This window comes from Glandiceps talaboti, chromosome 5 (assembly GCF_964340395.1).
Source record: "Glandiceps talaboti chromosome 5, keGlaTala1.1, whole genome shotgun sequence".
Lineage (NCBI taxonomy): Eukaryota > Metazoa > Hemichordata > Enteropneusta > Spengelidae > Glandiceps > Glandiceps talaboti.
In genome coordinates this window covers 20,228,669-20,248,464 of record NC_135553.1, presented here as the reverse complement: position 1 = coordinate 20,248,464, position 19,796 = coordinate 20,228,669, and the positions used below count along the sequence as shown (strand labels likewise).

The following is a 19,796-nucleotide window of genomic DNA, read 5'->3' as shown; positions in this document are numbered from 1 at the left end:
ATATAACTTAAAGAGTGTTGACCCGGAAATCCAGAAGGACTAAGTAATAGTATATATGACTAGAGGAGAAAACTCTAAAGTTATACTTACGCAGCCACACTACAAACGACGTTTGTCTTGCCTGACTAAAGTCAGTCCAGGTGAGCCAAATTACGTTGGTTGTGATTACAATAGTATTTATAGACTGAATGCTATGGTCCAAAGAGGGGCCTAAGAAACTGTGTGACTATCATATACATGTATTTGATGTTATAACCAGATGTCAGTTGGTACTAGTAATTTTTCAATACTCCTTTCTTACAATTATGCAGATCATAGACATTCTCTCTCCAAGGTAAATGTATAGCTGATGTATATCATTCTATATATTTATTTCTGAACTCAAACATGTTTTTTTTCTGCTGTGTTTGCAGATAACTATTAGAAAGTGACCTGAAATGTGTCCAACCTGAATGTTATATATTCTTCCGACGTCGAACCAGTGACAGAAAGCAATACACTTAATAAACAAGACAGCTCACCCTCGGTATAAAGCAATGTCTGGGGATAAAGATGAACCGAAAAACACTGTGCCACTGTCCAACGGTGAAACCACACGAGAAGATAAAGGAAGTACTTCACTTTGTCTTGAGAAGTTAAAAGCACTTCAAGGAATTTTGCTTGCTCTTGTTACTGGAATCTTGTTTTCAACTGCCACGACTTTAGTAACTACGGCAGAAGTCCGCGGAATACCAGCTTTTCAGATTCTCTTCTTTGCATACATATCCCTGTTGGTAATTGCGCTGTGCATATGTCTCCTACAACGGGAAAACATTTGTGCGATAGGAGCAAGGAACATTATTACCCTGCTTTGTATGGGATTCTTTCGCTGGCTTGCACTCACCCTTCAATATTACGCGTTCAAGTTTCTACCATTTGGGGATGTGACTGCCGTTGTTCGTGGACTTACACCCGTACTGACGGCATTGGCAGCTCTGATATGTCTACATGAACCTTGGTCCTGCGTTGAAATTGCTATTACGCTATTCAATATTGGAGGAGTGGTTTTAGTTGCTGGACCAGTCTTCATTTTCGGTGAAGATAGTATTGATGAAGATTCATATATTGATCCAGATTTAAAACAAGATAATATGTACCTATTGATCGGTTTTGCCCTGACTGTTGGTAGTGGAGTTTCCTTTTCTATTAGTTATATCCTGGCAAGATCACTGAAGGACAACTTCTCCGTTTCATGTCGTCTGGTATACGATTCTTCTGTTGGAACGGTGCTCTCCTTCACCCTGTTGTACGCGGCGGCAAGAGGTGATCCTGTATGGTCGATAGGATCTGAAATGGCCATTGCACTTGCGATATATGCTATAGTGGAAAACGTTGCTTTGTATGCCTTCTATAGAAGCTTCAAAGTAGAGGCAGCCGCCACCGTGTCCATGCTATTGAACATTGAAGTATTCACTACGTACATTTACCAAGCAACGGTTTTTCATTTGGAACCAGAGGCTTTGGAGATTACGGGGGCTCTTATTATAGTTTTCAGCTCCGCTGTTGTGTTTATCATTAAATGGCGGAGAGAGTCAGCGACAAAAATAAACGAACGAGAGACGCTTCTAGAGCAACGTCAGGAAAATCAAAATGATTCGCGATTTGGGAGTCTTGAGAGATCAGGAGAGTAATGATTTTGGTGATATTTAAAAGCCCCAATAAATGGAAAAGGCGTCATACAGAAATCAAAATATGACTTTAACTCATTAAATTATCAAATCTGCATGATCTGTATTGTAGTAAAAGGATAAACTGCTTAGAGACGATGGATGTTGTTTAACTGGAATATATATACTTTATTTATCAAAGCCTGGCCTTGAGTTCGGAATCACGACCTCACTCCAAAGCCAGAGCCAGGAGAGGCAGATGTTCACAGCTCCATTGTCAAAATCCAAGTACTTCAAACCTGTGACGCTATGGTCGTTACAGCATTAAATCACAATAAGTCACACATAGGAGATGAGCTTCCAAAGATAATAATATAGGTCGTACATAATTATGAGAGTCATGGAAATGAAACAAAGGACACCAAACTTTAACTTGAATGACATCTCCAGATCATAGTGGGTGGAGCGTCTATATGTCCAGATATACGATATTAGTGTACCTATTGTAACAGTTTTAACACCGTGTGAGCTACTGCTATAAAAGATATTCATTCTCTAACTAAGTGTTTGGCGACATGTATGAACAATGTCATGTCTGAATCCAAACACAATAATGACAAATTCATGACAACTTTTTGACCAGATAAAAAAACGGACTCCTTCCGCGAGGACATGAATTAAATACCAGTCTTTTTGTTTCCTCTGCCTGTTTGCATTAGGCCAAACTTTGCGGCTATTTGGTTTACCACATCACGCGTGTTAGGCGAGGTCGCAAGTTTTGATGTAATATCGTACAATCATGTGCAACTTAGAAAAACATTTCTAACAGCTAGCAATGTGTCAGAAAGTGTTTTATTAGTACTCTGCCTATGAGCTTCAAAATGGCTATTTTCAGATGTAACCTCTAGACAAATTACTAATGACTGCAGTAATATATAAAAGCGGAGGATACATTACTGGGAAACTGCTAAATATACACTTTTATTTAGAACACATATAACAGATAATCTGACTTAGACAGATTGAATTGTTTTTTTGGTACCAAACGAATAGAATGTGACACATTATTACCACTCTTCTGCTAAGGCCAAATAAAATGTTTTGTGTGGTTCCGATAACGCCCAATTGCAATTTCAAGATGGGGGGGGGGGGGGGTACATTTTAAAAAATGTAAAAAATTTTGTGACTATTCTATGGTCTGGTTCAGGTTCAGGTTCTGTTTACTGTTGTTTATCTGGAGCCCTTTCCTATGGTCTTTGTTGCTATGGGTTACACAAGGTGATGACATCTTCAAATCTCACTATTTCTCGCGTGACTTTTTTTAATTAACTAAAAAGCCGTTTAGGGCCTTGGGAAGTAAAAATTAGGTTGGGTCGGGTTACCAAAACCAAATAATACTTTTTTTGCCTTAAAGGCTGTTACCGTAACCATGTGTTCTACTAACTTGTTATTAAATGGTAAGAATTGCAAATAAAGACACTGTACTGTCACCAATGGGGAATTGTTAGTTCTTTCTAAACACCAAGCTGAAACAAAAACTGCAGAAGTTGTTGAAACTGAGCCATCGTTGGAAAACCATCTCACTCGGCTACTCCTCAATGCGCTCTTTTATCTACACTGAAACAAAAAATACGTAATTATTTTCCAGGTGGCACTGACAGCTTGACGTCAGTGACTAGTGAAGCTTGGGGTTGTATTTGATATTTTATTGTAAGCTTCCGGAAATCACAGTAACAACCTCGTACCAATCTTCTAAGCAATAAGCAACCCAGCTGTATTTGACAGCAAGTTTTGCATCCTTTACGTCATGACTGTGACGTCACAAGATAACCCGACTGAAATGTCGAACAGAGCGTAATTTTAACGGGTAGACAGGCTGAAAACGTGATAGCATTTGTCGTCTTTGAGTAAACATACTGCCAGTAGCTTTACGATTTCCTCTTTGTTTCCCCTTGTTTCCGAAAGCCAAATCTAGCATTAACATTTTACAATGTCTCGTTTGGCTGGTATTTGTGGAACGCCCACTCTAATTTTTTTCTAGTGCAGGCTACGTTTTCATTTCGTTGCCTTCATTCTGTATTAGTCAGTCACTTTCGATAATTTTCAGAAGCTAATTCCAGCTTGCCACGAAGGTATTTCAGGAAAATTAAAATTGATCTATTAGCAGTCGTTCCACGTAATGCCCGGTTCACCTGTTCATGGATGTGGAAAAGAAGATTTATACAACTTCCTTCCAATTTATTTCTGGTTCCATGAGCTTTGATTTGATTCCGCTGTATTATTGTGTGAATAAAATAATGGTTTCCGTATCGAGAAAATTAATGTAATATTCTCCAATTGAACTTATTAAGTTCTCCCACGGACAACCTGTTCTATAGTGAAAGTGAAAGTGAAAGCTGCGGCATTTCTCAAACATGTTGGTCTTTAGCTGCCCTCGTTAAAGTGGCCATATAGATCGAGGATTCGGTATTTATTTTGGACTTTTAGTTTATAAGACGATTTTATCATGGCTTCCTAGTTGAAAAATCAATGTGAAACAAAGTAGACCAAGTCTGTGTTACTTTACAATGGTAATGATCAGACATTTAATTTAGCTGATATCAGACACTATTTGCCGGAAACAGACCCTAGACTAGACCTTCTGAACCCCAAGTTACATTTAAAACTGGATGCTACAAAACAATAGTGAAAGAAAATAATATTTTTAGTAGAATTTTAAATTCAGGGAATGGTATTGTAGTTACAATGTTCAAGAAGGAAATGTTAACTTATTTTATGATACACAGTTTAAAACATTGGGTTTGAAACCTGACGGCGAGGCTAAATTAAAATTGTTTACTGCTAATGAACCGATGACGAAAGATATAAAGAAAGTGACCAGTGGTACCATTGTTATTAAGTGTATTAAATTAAATACTGAGAGTGAATACGATCCTCTTTTGGATGGACTTTCGATATCATGTCAACAACGTTCATTATTAAATATTGAAATTAACATTGAGAATGAAAATATCAAGGGTACTTTTGCAGAAAATGAAGCGACATATAGAATAAGTAGGTCAAAGACTAGACATTTTATCCAAGAAGTATTCATGAAGTCTCTTGAAATGCAGAAAGCTGCCAATTACACTCTCCCTCTGGAGCGTTACGTGAGGTATTACAAACTGAATGGTTATTCAGGGTAATATAATATACCGCCTTGCTAGTATGGACCAGTATCTGCGAGATTTGTATTACAATTCTGATTTAGCATACAGGGGCATCACAAAATTGTGGCGTAAAATCAAAGAAGACAATAAAAAAATAAAATACACTGAATTGAAACAATGGTTGGGCCAACAAGAAGTTTACACTATGCACAAAAAAACAATTAAAAAGTTCCCCTACCGCAAAGTAATTGTTAAAGGAATTGATGAACAGTGGCAAGCTGACATTGTGGAAATGACCAATGGCAAGGGTTAACGTTACATCCTGACTGTTATCGATGTGTTATCAAAGTATGCCTGGGCGGTACCGCTCGAGTCAAAACGTGGCATTGAAATGGCCGACTCCTTCGAGTCAATTTTCAAAGACCGTGAACCGAGTAAAATTCAATTTGACGAAGGTCGGGAATTCTACAACAAGCATGTTAAAGACATTTTTGAAAACCGCGAAATCGAGTGGTTTAGTACACGATCCGATAAAAAAGCATAGGTTGTTGAGCGCTTCAACAGGACGTATGTATAAATACTTTACTGATAAACAGACTAGACGCTGGGTTTACTAGACGTTTAGTGGAAGGTTACAACAATAGTTATCACAATTCAATCCACATGACCCCGAAGGAAGCATCGTTACCAGAGAATGAAAACATCATTTGGTATCATTTGTACGGTGCTTATCTCACTGTTTATGGGACTTCTAAGTTTAATATCGGTGATATCATGAGAATTTCCAAATAAAAGAACGTGTTTGCCAAAGGATATCTACCAAACTACACGCATGAACTTTTCAAAATCAAACAAATTATCTATAGTCCTGTTATTGTTTACACCCTGGACTTATAGGGTGAAGACATCGAAGGCACATTTTATGAGCAAGAATTATCACTTGACCTGACCAAGGGGTCGAAGGAATACAAAGTTGAAAAAATATTACGCAAGAAAAGAATTAAAGGTCATGAATACGCAATGGTAAAATGGTTAGGGTATGACAACAAATTTAATTCTTGGGAACCGATTGAAAATATTAGAAAAATAGTATAGTTGTATAACATGTTTGGAGAACATAACATAACCAAATTTTTAAACAATTTTTAAACAAGTACAAAGAAGTCTTTAGTTTTAATGTATACTGTAGAACTCGAATGGGACAGTTTCAGAAGGAAAAATATGCACTTATTAATAGTAAATCCAGGGGCAAAGTTGAAAGACTCACCCCTTTATCAACTCATTTTACCTTTTCGTAAAGAAGTCGAAAAAAAGAATTTCTTCAAATGTATTGAATTCATAGGTCTATTTCCCAGATTCAGAAGACAATCAAAAATATTTATAACCCTAAAAATCGCACAAAACTAGTTTTTAAGAGGTATAATCCCGATTCTTATATTTTATCAACTGTTACTATAATATTTTCATCAATCAATGAAGTTCATACAGAGCCAACACGAGGTCGATCAATCAACTTTAGCATTATCATAAAATCAATTCTATTATACTTAAGAAAGTATCGCGAAGCAGATAAAATACCAGAGTTGAAAAAAAGGCAGTTGCACAGAACATAATCCTTAAACGGTTTTGGGTTAAATAGAATGCAGAATACTCAAGAGATATCGATAAAATCTAGTTCGTGGCGTTTAAATTAGCAAAACCGCTGCTCTGCCGTATGGACCTTCCCTTTTTTTCTTTGTTTTTGGTAGTATCTCAATTTACTCTTGTACATTGTACGGGTTTGTTCCCTTAATGTATTGGGTTATTTGTATATGTCATTTATATTGAGATTGAGACTTTGTGTATACTTATATATGTGACAGTCCATACGGTAGTGCGCTAGCAGCCAGTTTTAGCTTTAAACAAATTTACATTTCAGATATAAAGGTAATAATACACTATATACGCAATACATGGCCATGTTATGTTTATAGTCGACTATTGGTACCCTGCGCGCACTTTACATTAGTTATTAATTCGCAGATATACTACAATATTATCACTAAAACTTTATCTACGGTTTTAGTGATCACACAGACAGTAAGGACTGTTTATGTACCAGTACCGTAGCCTGTGGGGGGGGGGGGAGGGGGGCAGCTGCCTCCTGAGATTTTGGAAAAAAAAGAAGTAACTTTTTGAATACATAGCGATTCTATTAAAATCGGTATTTACGTGACGATTTAAATGGATAGTTCACTAAAATGACTGTACACTGACTCATGACTAATATGTATCTTATATCGCTATTGTACGCTGGCTTAACTTTGAATAAAAATGTGTCCAGTTAAAAATTGTAACTTTTTGCAGCAAATTAAAAATAATCTATGCGGGAAAGTACAAAAGAAGTGCGCACATGCACTGTGCATTTTCCGCGAGTAACAGTAGTCTTGAAAGTCTTCTTCATTTGAAGATAGCAAGTCGCAATTATAATGTTAGCGAGTGAAACTCAAAAAAAAAAAGACGGAAAAAGTCGTTCAACGTGAGGTCGCCTGCTATGCTGCATGCAGTGACTCCGAAGATGCGCTCAGTCTCATTTACATCTTATTCCTTATATTAAAACATTTCATACTGATAAAACGGCATATCTCTTTTTGGAATATTTGGTGGCCCTCAAAAATTATTAAACTAGGTTCGCAGTTTAAGATCCACTATTTGAAGATATTTCTTTCAATAATTGTGTTCGACGTTGTCTTCGATTAAAATGTTGTTTGATATAATTATCTCATTGCACACTGACACTAGCGTTATTCCACAATTCAATTTGCCATGGAAAGAATGGCCCTGAATTTGTAAACAGAGCTGTACCTTCGACATCAAAATCCAAACTTTAATTTCCATTATAATGATAATGGCAAGGAGAATTCACTGAGTTCACCTTGGGTTCCGACATAAACGAGGCCATAACAGTTTTGGAAGTTGGGTAAAGAAAAATGATTATTTTGTTGTGTTACTTATTTGAGAAAGCACCATCCATTTTTTTACTTTGAATGTGACATCTTTTCGGCAACTACTTTGAAAGATACGTTTCAAAATTAAGGATATCTCTTTATATTTTCTGAATAGTACATGTAACAACATACATTTGAGTCTATTCCAAATTATATAATATCTTATACAGTGGTTTACTTGGCTCTGATGATGCATACAAGCATGAATTGAGATTAAATATCCAATGTGCACTAAAAAGAATTGAACTAAAGTTTACGACCATTGGGCCATCAAAAATTTTTTTTGGAACCAAATTAAACTTCAGGAGAAGTCATTTACCATGTGCACATTTTATTATGTCTATGGTTTGATATTTTATGCCTTTAAATGGCCTCCTACACTGTCTTATTTTCAATTTGTTTTCAATTTTGGAGTTGTCTCCTTCCAATGCGTTATTGTACCACTGTAGTGTAGGTGACAGAAGGGGTGGCTAAAATAATGCAAGAGTTTTAATTGGCGGGGCTTAACCTTTTTTGAGAAGAGAGGAACTACACCATTTGTTTAACCGTAAATTGTGTACATTTCCTAACTGTACAGTGTAGCTATGCAGACAAATTGCATGAGATAGTATCAAGATGACTGAATAAGTTCTATCTAAACTCGACCTGAAATATTTTGATATCACTATATAGTGGTTTGTTTTATCTTTGTCAAGCATTGTGAAAAAATGAAATCGACCTACTTGCCCAATGTAATGGGTTAGGTTACCTGTTGACAAGCATTTGTTATTTTTCTGACCTTACATATGATATTTAATTGCGTATGCTGAAATACATATTATGTAAATTTATGTAAATTAGCATTTTTCTAAATTTTAAATGTATGATTGCACCAACACAAAGTTCTGCCCCCTTGGCAATTTGGTCAGGCTACGGCCCTGTGTACCAGATCACCCTGTAAGGCTTTCTCCTTGCCCAGTGATTTTATGATTTCTAAGTGTGATAGACTAAATAAGCTGTATTCATATTATTATCACATCTCATAGAAGTGCCGAATAGTATGCTGGGCCTATTGTTATGCAAATGAAATTGACGTCTATTCTATTTGTACCTTGTTATCATATCACTGTTTGGTGTGATAAAATAGCAATCCTTCACAAAGCGTTTCTGTAGGTAATCTGTCTTAAAGTACTAGTCTCACATGCGATATTCCACAGGACTCTTAGCTAAAAAAACCAGCATTAGACATGTGAAGGATTTTTACCTCGTTGAACAATGGCCGGGTGTGTTGAAATAAATAGCGGTTGTTGTCCTCTAAAAAATTTAACATTATGTACATATGTCACATACATACTAATTGAAACATGAATATTTCAAAACTTTGTCAGACAGTCATGTTTATTCTGTAAAATTAATATCTCTTTTAAATACATCACATAGAGATACATCATATATAGAACATATTGTATAGGGGTTCTAACTTTCAAATAGACTCCTTGTTACGTCATGATATGCTAATATTATCATTCACTGGCACAATCAGGTGATTACTATTGGCGAAGACGAACAGTACATGAATGACGATTATTACAACAGTGCTATATATGCACCACTTGTAGACGTTAGACGATGGAAGCGTCACCTACACAACCGAATGTTACAGCAGCAGAAACTACATCAGGAGATTATACATGGTATATGAGTTGTACACAGGGAAATGCGGTGGCCGGTAGGTGGCGCTATGACAGTCTATGTAGTAGACTGGGGGTGTGCACGAGCTACGTAATAGATGCCTGATTTGTTTAATTAGTATTTCGCATTAACGTCTTCTTTTCGTTTTTTTAAAAAAATCAGCCAGATTAATGATTATTAATTAGTAATACGTAACGTAGAAATGGTTATAAATGAACGATGGCATTGTAAATTCATAACAATTACAATGACACTCGAAATTTGAAGGTGTTGGGAGTACTCTGCCGTCGTTCGTCAACGTTTCCTCATTGACACTGGCCCATATACATGTACATGTTTATACATTTCTGTTGTAGTAAACATTCAAACAAAACAAAACAAAAAACAAACCAAGACAAAACATATCTTATGCATAGACATTGAAAAAATGTACATTCTTCCCTTTGTTTCTTTGATAATATCTTTCGTATAAGACTAATAAGTAGCCGAAAGTTACCAAAACGTTGAACTTCTTTTCACAAAAATATCATTACCACATTGTCAGATAAATTGTGCAAGGAGAATTGTTATCGAAAATATAGATCAATAACTCAGGAAATGTCTTTATGTAAATTGAGTACACAAAGATGGATTCTTGAGTTCACTTATCTGAAGGTACACATCGGAAAAAGTTATAAGATATCACACTTGAAAAGCTGGTTGACCATGGTTGCAATTGGACACGGATATCGGGTTTTGCAAGAATAACACCAACCATGGAATATCGCCCTCAACGTTCGTTTCTATCATTGTGGTATGTCATATTTTAGTTGATCGCTGCAAAATTGCAGTGCTTGGCAAATATATTGTTCACAATGCGAAAACCATATCATTCATGAATATTCTTCATTCATGACAAATCAGTACCACTTAATTCTAATACAAGACCACTGCTTATTAACATAATTTACATTAAATTAATATTAATTGACCTGACAATTGGAAATACATACAATGACGTCACCGTTTGGATATTATTGGTTGTCAAATGTTATGAAATACAATCACTTATAATTGGCAAAAACAGATGATTACCATAGCAACGTTTGGAAAAAAAATATATAAATTTTTAACCAGTATAAACTTTGGCTATAAACAACACACTATGCAAAATACAGACTCGAAATACAGACAAAATCATGTATGATGAAAATCTGTCCACTTCTGTCAAGATAAATGATGAAATTGATATACTACTAAGAAAGTATATAAGTTTGTAGGTATCACATACGAAATACAAGCAAATTAAACATTAAAAAGTAGACACGTACTATAGCCATACACTACTATATAACGCCCTTTTAATTCTACTCATTCGAACATGAAATACATAAACTGTCAACAGAAAAAGGAACATACCCTGAGACTCGGACATACACCATCCCCAGTCTGTGTAAAATACATCTACAAAAATATCTAGCTATAGATATTTAAACAGTACATGTTGCACGTCAAGAAACCAAACATTTTCTATACGGACTCCACCCATTCCTTTGGAAACAACAAACCACTCGACCACAATTCATATTCATACTTGTAATTGGCCAATGCAAACCCGATTTAAAACTCTCTCGCTAGTAAAGCATATTTTTTCTCTCAACACTAAGAGTTGTTGGGAAGGTGGCAGTATGGTAGTCACGTGATCACCACGTGGTGAATACATAAAAAGGTCAAACCTGGGTCCCAAAGGAATTTGACAACTGTTCGAAAGTATTTTGTGTGTGTGTGAACGCATCAATACGTACTAATACATAAAAACACCCAGTAATGCCTTTCTGAGGAAGATTTTAAAAAGCACAGCAGTTTGCCGATTTGTGGAATGTAATGGGTCTCATCGGAAGGGTGCCAACAGCTATGCATGTATTACATGACTTTGGCGCCATAGTACGTCACCTTATCTACAATGGAAGCCGATCGAGAAGAAACAAATCATTGCCTTGCTTGACAAATAGCTTACTAACATTGCTACATTTTATCTTACTAACATCGCTACATTTTATTTATCTCGATAAATAGCTTACTAACATTGCTACATTTTATTATTTATCTCGATAACTAGCTTACTAACATTGCTACATTTTATTATTTATCTCGATAAATAGCTTACTAACATTGCTACATTTTATTATTTATCTCGATAAATAGCTTACTAACATTAATTGCTACAGTTTATTATTTATCTTGACACATATCTTACTAGCATTACCACACTATTATCTGACATGACAAAAAAATGTTACATTTTAATCCATTGACATGCCTGAAAGAATACTACTTTGTTACAATGTATATGATTTGGCGCTTATCTGAAGATAATGGTAGCTCATGCAAAGACACTGTAACAATGCTAGTAAGATGTTTCTTGATGTTGATGTTTTCAGGGAATATATCTTATTTTTTTTTAAAAATGACTTATTTCACATGTTACACACGGCTTACATCAAAATAGTCCCACCAAGCAAGACGTTATACTAAATATTAAAATAACTTGACTACCATTCACATGTTATACACGGCTTACATCAAAATAGTCCCACCAAGCAAGACGTTATACTAAATGTTAAAATAACTTGACTACCAAGGCTTGCAGTGGCGTCGTTTTACGAACAATGGAAAAATATATAATACATTTGTATACAAAACACGATAAAGATAAATCTTTTGAGAGTCAACAAATGGTTACTATTTTGCACAACGTCTTTAAACACCCAGGTGAAGTGCCCAGGGTAAAATGATCAGATCGATGTAGACAAATCTGACTTTTGGATGGGGATTGGTAGAAGCGCCCTCCGGACGATGTACTTTTGTTTATGCTTTTCAAGCTTATGAGCACAATTGAACTATGCATGTGAAAGTGTATATGTCTGACTGTCTGTGAACCTCTCTTTTCTGTAAATGTATGTATGTATGTATGTATGTATGTATGTATGTATGTATGTATGTATGTATGTATGTATGTATGTGTGTGTGTGTGTGTGTGTATGTATGTATGTATGTATGTATGTATGTATGTATGTATATGTATGTGTATGTGTGTGTGTATGTGTGTGTGTGTAGGTAGGTAGGTAGATAGATAGGTGTGTGTGTATGTGTCTGTCTGTCTGTCTGTCTGTCTGTCTGTCTGTCTGTCTGTCTGTCTGTCTGTCTGTCTGTGCAATGTTAGTGAGAGCTATGTCGAGCCAGATGACGTTTTATTTCAAGTCATCTCGCTTCCACTGTATATTTGAAGATGATGGATTCTGGACGAGATCATTTCCAAGGTGAGTCACACATTGCAGTTCAAATACTCCACATATAAAAGGGTCATTCTTTGTAGAATAGCGACTCTTGACCTCTGAGGTCGTTAAGTGGTTGTTACCTACCATCCATATATTTTTAATCAGGTATTTCGGCTCTTGCCACTGCCATATAGCTTTCAGCACTGAACATCTTTTGATTAAAACATATAGGTATGCCTTAATGGTAATGTTCAATGACCCGAATGTTATGCAGGGAGACAGGAATAACCATGGAAGTGCAAGTACAGTACACGCTTTGTTTCACTGCGCATGTCAAACTATCGCGTTTGATAAAGAGATGGATCACTCAGATCAATCATATCCAACCGAATCAAATCAAATCAAATCAAAATATAATACAATAATTATGACGAATACTATCAAAAAGAAAATATACAAACAAAGTCATAAATATATAAATAAATATATTCATAAACAATTAAATAAATTAAATACATTTATCAAATTGTGCTAAAAAGATTTGATACATACGTACTTCATAGTGACCCGTTGCCATGACAGTTACCAACGTCGAGGGTTAGGAATACGTAAAACAAATAGGGCCAATCTATGTCTAGCTATATTACGGTCTTTCTGGCTTTATGATGCACTTTTGACCATAAAGAAATTTTGGTTTATAAAGATATTTTTTAAAAACGAATATAAGGAAACGAATAATAATGCTTACACCAACACGAAAGAAAAAAGACAGGCTATACATATTAACCAAGTCATCCATAATATATCGATAATTTGTAAGTTCAATGTCAAGGACGCGTTTTTAGGAAACATCTGTCGTCGTTCATGGCTTCCTGTAAGACGTAAAAAAAGTGTTTGGTTCCGGTTACCCGACCCCAGTTAGTTTTTCACGCCGACCTTAAACTTTGGTTTTACGTATTCGAAAAAAATTTAATAAAACCGCGAAAATTGTGAAGTCTCGGAAGAAATAGTGGATGCGGAAACTAAGATCAACTTAAAGAGACAATATGAAACTGTCTTCCAATCTGTAATGGCTGATGAGAAGAAACCAATAACACAGAGACCATATAGAAAACAACGGAAAACATAACTACTAGACACCCACATACGGAAAAATATATATATAAAAAAATAAAACAAAAAAATCTACTACCCTACCATGAGCGTGATCGGAACCACACAATCTTTTTTAATTAGACCTAATATAGGCAGAGTAGCATGATAATTAAGAATGGGGTACTTAGTCATGTTACCTTGTAGAATTTAAGTGCTCAGGTGACATGTAAGATTTTACTAAACGTGGTTATATTAGTCATTATATGTATATGTATATGTATATGTGTGTGTATATATATATATATATATATATATATATATATATATATATATATATATATATATATATATATATATATATATATATATATATATATATATATATATACATATACATACATATATTTATACAGTTGCTTTTTTGTTATAAAGTCTCCCATTACAAAGTACGTAATACAATGCGATGTCTCCGAAATAATGATGACAAAAGCACGTCAACGACCTGCAGGCCTAAAGGCCTTCACACCTCATCACTCATGACAAGAACACGTTCAATATGTACTAACGACCATCCACTGAGTGACTCCCTTGTTATCGCAAAACCACTAATGTTTTTTTTTTCATCAAGTGATTTCATCGTACGGAGGCGGAGGTTCCACTATCCCGGTATCGATGATGGCAGCGTCTATTGGCTCTTCGGCATCAATACTATCATAGGCGGGTGGAGGGTCTCCGTATGCACGCACGACGTCATCCTGATCGTAAGGCGGGGGATCACCAATATCGGTACCATCGATCGAATCGGAATCTTGTTCGTTCTCTACGATGATATCGTTACGGGGACTGAAAATGTCGAACGGGGATGCAATGCTGCACACAGCACCATTATAAGGAGGGGGCCCCATCCCCTCCATTGTTGCAGTGTCCGGTAACGGCGGATCGTCAGATGGAGTGCTGCTATCGGACATTGGATGTAAAATGTCTCCTATAATCGCGTCCATCGGAACTGGTGCCATTCTCTCCCTGTGTCTTGTTTCTCGCCTTTCAGTTCGGCACAGTATATGGTGTAAACTCGCCCTCTTGACACACGATAAGGCAACGATGAAGCAAGCTAGGCATCCAAAAATGGCCGACAGTATGCAAATTATATACAACGTCCTGTCTGATGGAGGGTAGGTAGCGTTCCACACACCTGCAATGAAACTTACGATTCCTAGCATAAACATAAGAATTTTCCGACTGTGCTCTTTGAAGCACGGAGGTAGAAATTCTAGATGTGCCGTCTGGAGATGATTTCGGTTGAAATTGGCCACCGAAGTCAACATTATTTGAGATTCGGACAATTTGTTCAGTTTGGAGGAACTCCAACAGGACAAAATGTTGTCTCCAGTGACGTCAACTGTATATAGCATCAGGTAACGATTTGAAATGCAATTATGCCAGTTCTTCTAAATTCATTCAATTGACCTCAACGTCAAGTTCATTCAATTGTCCTCAAAGTCAATTCTTCCAAGTTCATTACGTTCAGTGGATACCTCATGCTGCGTGACCTATTCGTCTTTAATACAGATGGGCAGTACGTGCCACCCACGGTGAATTCGTCTCGACATTATTATTACTGCATCGAAGTGATCCCAATGCTTTATTGAAGAATCCATAACATTTGTTGAATAATCTAAAAAGACAAACAGGGAACGTCAGTAGTATCTAGTCAAAGGAACGAACAAATTTCTACAACACATAAACTATAGAACACATATGGAGAGTTATTCCACATCTTTAATATATGCATAAATCTAGATAAATATAAAGAATGATGAGACATCACACTGTGGATATTTGGGTCAATCTTACACGATAAATACTCAAAGCTTTGATATTTTCGTAAGATGAAGTGGATTATTAGACAATGAATGCATAAAATATGCCACATACAATGAAAGCTAAAGTAATGGTCATATGGATGAGGACTGGGTATTTATTTTGGATTTTTCATTTATAAAAAAAAATTCATTATGGCTTCCTACTTGAATAATCTATGTGAAACAACATATGCCAAGTCAAGTTTGTTATTGTAAATAAAGTAACAAAACATTTTGCACATTTATTATGGTTTTGCAATTGGTATTAAGATACAAACAATTGGTCGATGTTGTTTCACATTGATTTTTTAAAGCTGGAAGCCATGATACCATTGTTTTATGAATTAAAAATCCAAAATAGACATGGCCACTTTAATTGCGTATGTATATGTGTTACAAGTACACGTAAACATATGAACTCTATTCCACGCTTTATTTAATGCCGTCCAAATTTTGACGTTCAAATTACATGCCGTCGCGCAAACCTTGATTGTATGAAGAAGGAGTGTCTCTTGGCGATGAAGCCTTCGTAAACTATAGATGAATCATTTCTCACCTCGGGCAGACTACCTCACTTTGCTTGTCATTTTCCCGCCTTTTCATTATGATAAATATAATCTCACTTACAACCAAATACGATGCATGTTGTATATCTCACTATATATAACATAGAATATCAAGTTAACCAAATCGCTGTCAAATATTCTTGATTCTAATGACATTCTATGATTTAGCACGTATAAGAGTGTTATCTTGTCCAAACACGTCTCTGTTGGTAATACAGCATCCCAAGGGGTGACGTCAGAAGATCGATGTCAAATAAAAACGTTGGATTTCTTTACGAGTTTTGTGTCAGACACCCTTACTCATTCCAACTACACTTGCTAAAACTGATATCATTTGTGAATTATTTATAACATTTCAAAATTATTTTGTGCTTTGTCCGCATACAAGATATTTATTTACAGAGAAATAATAATGAGAGAGTCCAAGGTCAACAACGATGGCGAACATTCTGTCCAGGAGATTTATACATTGTTCTATATTTTTACTCAGTACGCAAAACGGAAAAAATGGCTTTGTTGAAACTAAAAATAGTTTGTTGCATGAAAACCTATTTATAAGCCAACCCCTCAAACTACCAAAGCAACCACAAAAGTACTTTAGAACAACAGTAAAGATACAATCATAATCAGAAATCAGCATACCGTACACATGACGTATGCCATACTGATAAATTACACATCTTTAACACCACATAGGGTTTGGTTTTTAGATTTTCTTACATTTAAAAAAAAAAAAATTTTGCTGATAAAAATGAAACATTTAAAAAAAAAACATGGAAAACAATTACTGTCTTGTAGTATTTTCACTCTTGAAATGTAAGTTTGAAAGAGATAAAAAACACTTATTATAATTATGATGTAGATATGTATAACATTTGCTAAGAAATTAAAAACCTAAAATAGATCAGCAGATGTTTTATGTAATATATAGTATGTAGGCAATACCTTAGTTTGCCATGAAACCTTGGAAGCAACATAGCCTTGGCGATTGAAAGGTGAACGTGAGTGAATGTTGTCTGTACGTAACTTCACTTTAACGTTATCTAAGACATGCATGCATTCTGTTAACATTAGCATGTACAAATTGGATTTAAGATCCAGGACAAGAGTGATTACCACTAAAAACAAACATATATCACAGTTAAGAAATTCACCTGACAGCTACAATGAGGTCCTTTTTAGACATGGTCAAGTGATATGCCCCATACTAGGATCACCTCTGTAACGAATACGAAAGAAATCGATGTGTGCAAGAGAGTAAATGTAGACGTGTGCATGAACTTGAACATACACACACGTACAGACGAACCCGGCCAAATAACACGCCCCACTTCTACAGTTGCCCTTTGAGTAACCAATTAAACACAACTCAAGGTTAGTCAATGAAATGTTCTCGATGTCTAAAAGCGGATTAAGCTTACTATATTTTGAATTAGGTGCCAAATAAGTGCATAAAGGGGTAGCTTTAAATCAAGGCCGGGTTTAAGGCTGCAGTACTAGTGGTATAAATGATCATGGCGCTTAAGGTGAAGGTGTCGGTGATAACATCAATCATTTCATGACGTCACTCATCCCTTTAATTGGAAAATGACAGTGTACAACATGCTCGTTTACAATAAATAGCTATTGTATACATTGCCCTACAAAGTAATAACATTGTTGTGTACACGAAGATACATCAAGAGAACAGCGACAGTAGACATATAACCCTCACGGCTATTGTAAAAGTGCGGGAATAGAACGCATATAAAAGATGCATCGATAAAACTGACCAATGTGTCGTATCTTTCAAGTGATAGTCTTATTGATTATATTATACCGAGAGAGAGAGAGAGAGAGAGAGAGAGAGAGAGAGAGAGAGAGAGAGAGAGAGAGAGAGAGAGAGAGAGAGAGAGAGAGAGAGAGAGAGAGAGAGAGAGAGAGAGAGAGAGAGAGAGAGAGAGAGAGAGAGAGAGAGAGGGAGGTTCAAAATACACACACACACGCATACATACATGCATACATACATACATACATACACACACACATACATACATACTTACATACATACATACATACATACATACATACATACATACATACACACATACATACACACTAAACAACGATGACAACAAACAACGAAACGTTTAACAAAATCTTATTGCATTGTCAGGTATGTGTTTACGCTTTGTAAACGAAGTAGAATTGAGGCAAAAGTAAATTATTCCTTCCATAAACGTGATACTGATCTTGACGACGCCATACGGTTTTTTCTGTCGGAAATGAACGTACCCGATCGTATTCTGAGAGACAGTCAAAATCACTACAACATTTTACGTGAATTCCATTATTCATACAAAACAACTTTGATGCAGAAAACCTACCCATTGAGGAGAACTCAATGGCATCATTTTCGTTCGAGAAATTTCGAAATTTTCGAAAACACATTGTGATGTAGTTTTCATTAACATTATTATTAGAAGACGTTTCGTGAAAAAAACTATTTAGCCTTGGCTTGTTTTCTTTGCATTAATAGTGTTAAACCTAATTCTGTGTTAAAAAGCAATTATTTCGTCTTCTGATTCTTTGTTATTAAATGTGGCATAAACATATTGCAAATAAGCTACATGTTCCAAAGTAATAACTTGCTTGAAGCCAAACTGTTCTCAAATTGATAACATGCATAAAACCAATGCTGCTATTGTATGTATTATCTGAGGGGCAAGTTTATTTGCACAGTATATCATCAGAAGTATTTGATTTATGTTATTTCAGCACTCATAACCGAAGGCCAGGTAGTAGTGTAATATCGCACAAATCTTACTCACTCATCAACGTAACCGTGGAGAAAACATTTCACTGGTACAAAAAGTGATATTAATTTATTATAGTTGCCTATCAATTTCAATAAATCCCAGCTCAGTTGCTTGATTTGTGGAGTGGCTTTTTATGCTTCATTCATCACACGTCACTGGCAATGTATATGTATTGAAATGTATGAAAAGAAGGTTCGTAATGAATAGTGTGTGTGCGTCAACACGTTTATGTCAACTGCAGACCTACTTTAATTAATAGATGTCATTCATTAGTCATCATAATTTTGATATATATAAGACTACATTCTTTCTTATGTGTTTTTATGTCATCCTTTTTACGAGAGAGCAATTTTGTTATTGTTCCATAAACGAAGCATCCATCATAATCACTGACATTAATTTTATACCCTACTCTTTAAATCTCTTCATTTTGCGTTTTTACCAGGTGACCTTAAAAATACAAGCCATATTGTTCTTTGTGGATTGGTATGACGTCATAGTCAGTAATCTCGTTGTACGTCCACATGATTATAAGATGTGTTAACAACATTCAAATATAAATATTTAACTCTTTTTGCGCAAAACTTTATATTACGTACCTAGTATCTCGACACGATTATGTGAATGGGCAGATATGTATATAGAATGAGTAATGGGTATACATACATACATAAATACATACATACATTATAACATACACACACACACACATACACACATACATGCATACATACATACGCACATACATACATACATACATTATTA

General features: G+C 35.6%; 1 protein-coding gene across 1 annotated transcript; it reads left to right on the top strand.

The window, feature by feature from the left end:
- The first annotated feature begins 854 nt into the window (after nt 1–854).
- Nucleotides 855–1,670, top strand: LOC144435467 (solute carrier family 35 member G1-like). The gene has a single exon (XM_078124060.1). The coding sequence runs from the start codon at nt 855–857 to the stop codon at nt 1,668–1,670; it is 816 nt and encodes a 271-aa protein (XP_077980186.1).
- The last annotated feature ends 18,126 nt before the right edge of the window (nt 1,671–19,796 follow it).

Bases quoted from the DNA above. Each gene is read 5' to 3' on its own strand.
- LOC144435467 (XM_078124060.1), top strand. From the start codon at position 855: ATGGGATTCTTTCGCTGGCTTGCACTCACCCTTCAATATTACGCGTTC.